We start from the raw sequence: 9520 nt of genomic DNA, 5'->3' as shown, positions 1-9520 counted from the left end.
GCAAAATTAGAATTAGACAGAATAAAACAAGGTTTAATAACTTCACTCTATGGTAAACTCAGCCCAAATTTAATATCTACAAATAAATTCGTAGATATTCTCGCAGACATAAAAAATATAATGCCGCAAAAATTAGATATGATAATTCCAGTGACATCAAATAATATTGGTTCACATTTACTATCAAATAGCAATCCTCAACAGTTTCACAGATGACAAAAGTCTAAAATTGGTTTTACAAATCCCGATTACATCTAATGAGGGAAACTTTGAACTATATTCAGTACAAGCACTACCTATATTTATGGGGGACTTAAATAAATGGGCCAAATTAGACACAATACAAGATTATTTTGTTATATCAGACGATAGAAAAAGCTACTCAATAATCTCTCAAAATCAACTCAAAAATTGCAACAAACAAATAATCACAATTTGTAGTCATAGGGCCACAATAAAACGAAGGGAATCTTGTGAATACAATGCATTTTTGGGTCGAAATATTTCAGGGTTTTGCAATAAATCGATCATTGAATTATTAGAGTCCGAAATATTTATTCCCTCGGATAAAGGAGTATACTTTAGTGTAAAAAAGAAGATAGATATAATAAAAAAGTGTTGGGTAAAAACTGGTAATTATAAAATAAAAGAAGCAGGGACATAGAAAATTGCGAAATCTCTACGTCATTAGAGACAATAAAATTACTGCCAAGAGTACAGAAATCAACCCAGGTAAATATTAATATTAAATAATAAGTTTAATAAATATTAGCACCATTCTCAGTGACACAGAATTGGTAAAAATAAAAAATTACAGACAAGAACTAAGTAGCCCAATATACAAACCTATTGAAAACATAAACATAAAAGGATCAGATTTCATGGACGTTGACAATATATTATCAACTATGAGTAAAAACTATAATCAAAAAAAAAAAACATAATGTCATATAATGATTATATCATAATTGTACTAATTAGCATTATAGCAATCATAATAGTACTTTTAATTGTATTATATATTATAAAAATAAAAAAATTGGTAATATTATGACCACATTTTGTAAAATATGTAAATATCAATTATATTGATATCACAAAATATATATCTTATATTATTGATGTTCTAAAAAAATACCATAATTTTAAGTAATACTTTAGACATTGTATGTTGTAATACCTAATATTACATCTATAAATGTACGATATTTAATAAACAACCGTGAATGGGGACATCACAACTAGCACAAAATAAGTAGTGACTTGTCAATTATAAAGACATAGATCAGCATAATTGTCAAAGCGATGCACAACTTATAGCCATGCGAGTAACACACAAGACACCACTCTCTGGGACCGTATGAAAGAATGTGAACGATTTCGAGGAGAAGGCCGTCTTGTGTGAAGTGTTGTTCCCGTCACTGCCGTATATACGTAAGCATTATATTTGTATTTATTTATTTATCATTACTTATTATCCATTTAGAACTCTGGTATTTATTGTTATTTTAAATTATAACAGTAGTCTCTGACAAAGTGACGAAAAATTTATATTTTGTTGTGTGCATTGTTTTAAAATTTGTTGTTTAAGTTCATGTTAATAATGCTGATGCTACGTTGGTAGCGCTGGTAAACTTTAAGTAAATTATGTTTTATTTTATTTTTTATTCGTTGTTAGTCATGGATTCTGTTACTTTTGTTAAGTGACTGTGACACCATGACGCTAAATCGAATAAAATATATATACACTCCGATTTATACATAAATTTAAATAAGTTGTTTGTCTACATTTTTTTAAAGTGATAGATTTAAATTTCACTGACAAATCATCAACATAAAGTTTGGTCATTTCGAGCTGGATTCATAAGGTCAGTGCAAATGAAAATTTCTTATTGTAACATCATAGCAATATGGCAGACACAGTATTAGCTGGTAACAATGTACTATGTTTATGATGACAAAAACATGACCTAACAAACGGTAACCATAATCGTAATCATCAATTCTTTTACGGGCCAAAAGCTATTCTCTTGTTTTTGAACTCATAAATAAAGTAATATTATTATAATTGCAGGCCGCAGCTGTGAGTTAACGCTTAAAAAATATTATTTCAATAAAACATTAATTGAACATTGCATGAACGTTAATTTGTGACATTGCATATATATGGCAGTATGGCACTTATATATCAATACTGAATACAAATACATATTTTTACATAAGATAATACTTATATAGTTATATATAAGTTTTATAAATTCAGTTAGGGAATTTATGTTTCAGTGTTGGTATACATGATCTGTACAAGTTTTTCTTTTTTTTTTCTTAGTACTTATCAGTTTTAAGAGAACGGCTACACACTTGCCAGTTGTCGGCACGTTGTCGGTTGGTTTTACTGGTCTCAAAATATTGCGTGTTGCTGTTGTGATATTGCTTGTTGCATATTGTTGTACTTTTTGGCTCGTTAATCTGTTCTGACTTCAAAATATTGCGCCCGTTGTTCGTCGGCCATTTTTGCTGCTTTTCCGCAAAAGGACATGCTCCCGTCTCAACCATCGCCGTGTGGTGTTCACAGACTTAAGTCGATCTACTATTCAGTGCTCATATGCTCACGAGTACAGTCTGTGATTTGGTTGCTCCACCAGCGAGTTCATACGCTCAAAGGCGCAATACAACCCGTCGATCCACGTGGGTTGGACTCAGGATTATTGGATTCAGTAGCAACTCATCAAGGATCATCTCAAGGAGTCGGTTCCGCGGTGCTCACCATTCCCCCCCCCTATATTGTTGTTCCCTTATTTTATTATTATTATTATTTGGAATATTTGTTGTTATATTATTTTGTGCTCCCAATATAAATGGTTGTTATATCATTAAAATATCCCCACTCACAAAGATCCAGAGCACTTAGCACCCACCGTACATCCTAATAAGGCCGGTAGCGTCAAAAGACTCTGTTAGCTTTGTTAGGTTACTGTGAAACCATGTCGCTAAAGCAAATAAAATATACAGTCCTCTTTATTGTCTATTGTCTATATAATATAATGTAGAATTATTAAAATTTGCAATTTATAATGTTATTTAATAATAACAATATTGTACAATTAATAACATTATTTAATAATAACAATATTCTACAATTAATATCATTTTTTTAGAGATTGCATATGTCAAAATTGGAAGCATATAATATATGCATATTATGCATACTTAAAAGTTGAAGGACGTAAAAGAGCAAGTAGGTACATCAAATGATAATTCTCAAATTCCAATAAAAAAAAAAAGAAAACTAACTGAATATAAAAGTACTTATCAGTCTGATCATAAACAAAAAAATTAGATGAAAATATTATGCGTTACATTATTCTTGGTATGAAACCACTGTTTACAGTGAAAGATTAAAATGTTATAAAAATGGTTAAAGCTAACTCCATACTCCATAAAATGAAAAATATTATACGATATTATTAATTCTTTTATTGCATAGATTGTGATCTTATAATTTATCATGTAATCATTTTATCTTCATTGCTGTGGAACCATTTTGTTACTTGGATAGTTTTTCAATTTCTTCAGAAGAAAGTGGCATAAACACAGATCTAAAATTTGTAAGAATGTGATGAATAAATGAATATATTAAAAACAAAAATTTGTTTTACATACGTTGACAAAAAATTGTAAAATCTACTGGCATATACTTCGGGATGTTGTACAGAAATATTCCCGCGTCGCATAATGATTTTGGCAAGATGTTCACCTTTTTTCCGCAATCTGTAAGTTTGTAATATGTCAATAATTCCAACAAATAGTAATAATCGTTCTCTAGTTCCACTTAGAGCAGGTATACTATCTATTAATGAATCAACATTTTCTTTTGATACATTTTCAGTGGATGCTTGAATACTACTTATATTCATTCTTATTGATTCATCCATCAAACGTACCCATCTGTCTTTAGCTGCTTTATTTAAAGGAGTGTCTGGTTCTTCAACTTTATCGATATTGTAAATGCCTATTAAAAGACTGTAATCCATTATATTATGTTGTTTTAGAAAATCACAATCAATTTTGATAATATTGAGAAGATCATCTCTAGTCATTGGCAACAAAAATATACCTTTAGGATACTTAAATTTAAAGTAATCATCTTTGTGAGTAGATATTTTTTTTGTATCTGAAACATATCTTCTGTCTGTCGATCCTTTCAGATCATACTTTTCATATATTTTCACGTCTGAAGGAAATAAATTATTCATAATTACTAATATGATTTGGTATGAACGAGAATTATACACATAAAGACCCGTAAATTTAGTCAACAAAGAGTCCTTATTTGAAGAAAAATGATTGATGTAATGTTCAAGCATATTATTTATTAAAACACGACGTTCGTTTTCTTCCGCAGTTTTAATAATAAACTTATTATCTTTTGTGATGTAAAATATTGAACTGCTACCACCCAGTTTGGACAGGTCAATCAGTTCGTAGTCACATATTGATTTTACATAATCATCGTTTTGTATCTTAAATAAGGATCTGAGATGATTAAATGCAAACAAACCATATACCATGAAATTAAATTTTGGATAAGAGTAAGTTGGAATTTTATCATGTTCAACAAATTCATTAAATGAATGCGTTTCAACTTGTGTATAGTCGCTCTTCGTCAACATCCCTTTAACCTTTGAATCAATTCTGTATAATGCATGATATATCCCTAATTGTATGCATTTCTTAGTTGGAGCAGGTTGGATTTCTTCATTATTGGTGATGTTTCTATTCGGTATCTGGGTATCATTGTTATCACCTAAAACGATTTTCAATTCAAATCAATATAAATTAATATCTAAAATGTAGAGATAGGTTGTAGATAACCTATAAATAACTCATAAAATAGCCCTAATAACTCAAGAAAAATAACTAAAAAAAATCTACATACACAGAAGAATTAAATTTAAAAATGACAATTATTGTTAAAGAAATGGAGATTTAATTGATAACAATTCTAAAATTAATAAATAATAAAAAACATTTAAATCACAAGTCTAATACATAGTAAACACATTTGTATGGAATTATTAAGTAGGAATTAAAACATAAAATAGAAATAAAAATAATATTACAATACCATTTTTCATGGTTTTCGCTGGGCTTGAATTTGATTGAATATCATATTAGTATATTACTATAATACAGACAAACAACTTTTGTCTACTCTTCAGCATTCCTTTAACAGTCTTGAAATGTCTTCATTAGTTATTTTTTTTCAAAACAAAATTTCACATTCAGATTTATTTCATAACCCCCTATGAAAATAACTCATGTTTGTGCTACTGCAGACTTTGTAAATGTGATTGACATAAAATTTAAATCATTAATTATATAGAATTACATAAATCATATATAATATTTAAAAACATTAAAATAATAGATGATTATTTAAAGACAATGATTGTGCCAATATAGTGTCATAATACAAATGAAATAGGTACCATCATCTACAACTTCAGAAGGTACCTAAGCTATAAGCCTATAATTAGTATAATTACACGTTATCGTTAAAATTTAAATTTTTTTATAATACAATAATATTTGATCTGTTCAAACTAATTACAAATTGGTCAATAAATTAATTTATAAGTTGATTAAATAAAATTTTGTTTTGCATATAAAATATTTACAAAGGTGATAAAAATGTACCAATCTAAATGCATATAGTATAAACTACTTGTGAAAAATTTCGTAAAAATTTTTTTTTTTAAACATGCTTTTCTTAATTCTACTTAATACATGAACTAAAAAGTTGAAAATAAACTTACTTTTAAAACAATTTCTTAATAAAACTTCAAGGTTATCAAGATATTACTAAAAGTGTATCTAAAATGTATTTGTTGCAAAATTTTTAAAACTTGTGAATTACAAAAAACGAAAAACATGGGGCACTTATGATAACTCCTATGTAAAGTCACTCTACAACTGAATCATTAGATAAACTTTATGATAAGTATTTTAAAGATTATTGATCATACTTCCAATTTTGCAAGAGATATTCTTGACTCATAGGAGCCCCATGCTTTTAGTTTTTTATAATTCATAAGTTTTAAAAATTTTGCAACTAATACATTTTAGATACACTTTTAGTAATATCTTGATAACCTTGAAGTTTTATTAAGAAATTGTTTTAAAAGTAAGTTTATTTTCAACTTTTTAGTTCATGTATTAAGTAGAATTAAGAAAAGCATGTTTTAAAAAAAGTTTTTTTATTTTCTACTTTTTAGTGATAACAATAAATTAGAAACAAAGGATTAGATTTTTTGAAAGCATAGTTTTTTTTATTTACGTTACATTCTAATATGCATAGTATAAATACTATAAATTAGCTTATTAATTTTTTTTTTTCATAGTAAGTAAATATGTAAGACTATATTAAAATTATTTCATTTTTCTCATTCTTTCAATTTCTTCGAGGGCGTCAATATTGCATGGTGTTCTTTCCATCAGCATCGAACAGTCTAATTATTGTTTAATTCTGAGGCCTTGCAAGGATTTCACTCTGTTAAGAGTAACGTAAGCTTGTCCTTTTGCAAAGAGCCTTGGTCTAAGATAAACGACAGCATGATCGACGGTGGAGCCCTGTAACTTGTGCGCGGTTATTATTGGCAACATTCTACGCTCAGCAGTACCATAACTGCGCATCGCAGGAAACTGAATAGTTATGGGCTCGATTTTATGGATACCATATCTTCCAAAGTCGATGCGAATTGATGTTGGTATACATTCATCATAAAGTTGATCTCTAGCAAAATTGGGCCAGTTACCTACCAGTTAACCTAATCTCTTGATATTTCCTATTGCACCATTTACAAGTCCTTGAGTTACATTTAAGTTGGTTCTAAGCATCTAAGCATAACATTAGCTCCTCCGAAATTTTCTATTTCCTCTGGCAAACCTCCAGTTTTGTCATTATCTTTAGGAATAATAGAGTCAATGGTATTTTAATTTTATATTAATGGTATTGCAGCAACACACCTCCTTCGTCTATCAAAACTAAGTGGTTGTCGATATTTATACCAAATCCTATCCAGTTAAGGAGTAGTTGGTTAACTATTCCTACTACACGAACCGGTCTTGAGAACCGGGTTGTTGGATCGATACAAATAAAGTTTCCTAAGTTATATTTTACAGGTCCTAGGAACTTATGACCTGCATTCATAGACTAACACAATGGAACACGATATAGTAACGCAAAACAAGATTTAATAAATAACTGAATAATATCTATAAGTATATAGTACACTATCACCTGTGTAACCCTGTTCTTGAGGGTAATATATTGAAGATCACAGGAATAGCGGAGCACGAGCTGAACAATTATTAAATGATTTTTACAAGGTAGGCTTCAATGTGTGTTTGGACACGACCGTGGTTTAGACTCGACTGTCTGGCTATATTTTATAATATACATATATGCTCGTACTCTACGTTCCTGTGTTCTGTTAAAAGCTAAATCGGCGAGCGCGACATAAATGATGAGTCAGTAATCTGTAAATCGTTACAGTATTATAATATTTTAATTTTTTAATTTAAAAAATATTAATATTAAATTATATTAATATAATATAATATTATATTATATTATATTATATTATTATATTATTATATATTTAATTATTAAATTGATATTTTATATTATAAATACTTTTAGTAATATCTTGATAACCTTAAAGTTTCATTAAGAAATTGTTTTAAAAGTAAGTTTAAAAAATTTAATTTTAAATATTATATTAATGGTATTTTTATTTTATTTTTAAATTTTTAAATTTTTTAAATTGAGTTTCTGGAGCGGCGCGTTGTAAATATCGTTCATGTTCCGCTTGCTTCCGGGCTTCTTTCTGAGGAGGTGTTTCTGCGTCCCGTTGTTGAATCCTGTTTTCGCGTTGTTGTAAAAGGCGTTTATTTTTCGTTGATGGCGTTTCTTTAGCTCTTAAATTTGTTTGGGCTTAACGATTTTTGTTTAATCTTGCCCGTTTAGCTTCTGAGCCCTCGTTAGCTTTCATTTCTTGATACTTTAGACGAGCTCCTTCAAGGCGCCTTATTCGTTGAGTCACGCGGTCCCTTTATTTCTCATATTTAAAGAATTAATAAAGGGTGTTTCATAAAGAACGCAGTTTTTAATTTTAAATGATTTCATTTTTTTTATTATTATTATTTTTTTATTTTTAATTGTATAGCGTTCCATGACGCCCAAATAAACAAATTTACTATTACTAAGCAAAATCACTAAAAACCTCAACGTTCATAGATGACTGAAATAAAAAGAATAGTGCCACCAATCTAATAATTAAATTTTTTTTAAAATTTTTTCAAGAATTGACAACGGGGTCATGTATTGTCACCGACCCTAGACCTCCATACAAAATTTGAGCCTCCAAGGTCATGTAGAAGTGATTTAAATTGAACTCGCAAGATTTGATGACAACAGAAATGAATGAAACATTGTGAGTTAAAGAGAAGCATGTAAAAAAAAAATATGTGTTCTATATTAATTTGTATTTTTAATATTATTTAATTACTACTTTAACAACTAACAAGAAAACTTATATATATTTTCAAAGCTTTAGCAAAACTTCAATCGGAATGAACATCATATTACTATGCTTCAAACAAACAATTCTTGTCTACCTTTGAGCATTCTCTTCACCCCCTCAAAATGTCTTCCATCATTCATTTTTTAAAACTAAATTTAACATTCAAGTTTATTACATGCATAACCCTGTGTGAAAATAAATAATGAGTGCGTTACTACCGACTTTTTTAAGTATGATTTTCACACAATGACATTTCTACTTATTTAATATATATTTATTATAATATTAGATTTTTGTCTAAACACAATAATTGTATCAATATAATATTGTGTCATAATAAAAATGACATACATACCACAACAATCACTGTTCAAGCTTTTTACAGCTGCAGTTTTATGCATATTATGGAATAATACAGTTAAAAGTGTTAAAACCATAATGATATTATAAACTAGGAAAATGTTAAGGCCTTTGAGAAGTTTATACGTATTAATCATCATTTTTAGATTTGTAAACACAATTTTCAACACAGTTACTTCTCACGCGGTACATGAACGAATGATATTACTTTACAGTCTTGTTAACAATATTAGTTGTTTGACCATATTGAAGTGATGTCTGTGTTATATAAACATTTAAATACCAATTGGTGCACACAACTGAATAAACTCATTAAATTTTTTGTGCGTTAAAAGTAACTAACCAACAATATATAATTTGATACACAACGTTTTGAAAATTTAGAAACATTAAATTTAAGCATTAAAAATGTACTTATTTAAGATGCCAAATAGAAAGCATTTGATAAAATTATCTAAAATATTAAAATTTCTGAAATAAAGGTAGTATTATTAAATACAAATGCTCAATACGCTGCGACAGCCATTAGTTTAATTCTGAAATTATTATCATCAGTTATCAAATCAATACAA

General features: G+C 28.4%; 1 protein-coding gene across 3 annotated transcripts; it reads right to left on the bottom strand.

Annotated features, from left to right (window-relative positions):
- Window positions 1–3155: 3155 nt before the first annotated feature.
- On the bottom strand, window positions 3156–9130 carry LOC149055080 (phosphatidylinositol 4-phosphate 5-kinase type-1 gamma-like). 3 transcript variants are annotated; one of them, XR_016192153.1, is made up of 4 exons: window positions 8944–9130; window positions 3945–4807; window positions 3664–3771; window positions 3156–3599 (listed from the first exon to the last, which is right to left on the bottom strand). XR_016192153.1 is itself a non-coding variant. In XM_089229698.1 (4 exons), exons 1-4 carry the CDS (start codon window positions 9086–9088, stop codon window positions 3548–3550), a joined length of 1236 nt encoding a protein of 411 aa, XP_089085824.1. In that variant the 5' UTR covers window positions 9089–9130; the 3' UTR covers window positions 3157–3547. The 3 variants fall into 3 exon arrangements, 2 of the variants coding, with proteins under 2 accessions (XP_089085824.1, XP_089085823.1); XM_089229698.1 differs by having other exon boundaries at window positions 3157–3599; window positions 3664–4012; window positions 4118–4807; XM_089229697.1 differs by having other exon boundaries at window positions 3158–3599; window positions 3664–4807.
- Between the last annotated feature and the right edge of the window lie 390 nt (window positions 9131–9520).

Source organism: Diuraphis noxia, unplaced genomic scaffold, assembly GCF_037042655.1.
Source record: "Diuraphis noxia isolate RWA-SAM2 unplaced genomic scaffold, SU_Dnox_SAM2 contig0005, whole genome shotgun sequence".
NCBI classification, from domain to species: domain Eukaryota; kingdom Metazoa; phylum Arthropoda; class Insecta; order Hemiptera; family Aphididae; genus Diuraphis; species Diuraphis noxia.
The sequence above is the reverse complement of the archived record's forward strand: the minus strand, read 5'-3'. Positions and strand labels throughout refer to the sequence as shown.

What these genes read in the sequence shown, in the direction of transcription:
- LOC149055080 (XM_089229697.1), bottom strand. Translation starts at nt 9,088, where the DNA reads ATGATGATTAATACGTATAAACTTCTCAAAGGCCTTAACATTTTCCTA. An exon ending in CTTGAACAGTGATTGTTGTG is followed by an intron (nt 4,808 to 8,943) that starts GTATGTATGTCA and finishes AAATCGTTTTAG; the next exon opens with GTGATAACAATGATACCCAG. An exon ending in TTTTACAATTTTTTGTCAAC is followed by an intron (nt 3,600 to 3,663) that starts GTATGTAAAACA and finishes TACAAATTTTAG; the next exon opens with ATCTGTGTTTATGCCACTTT.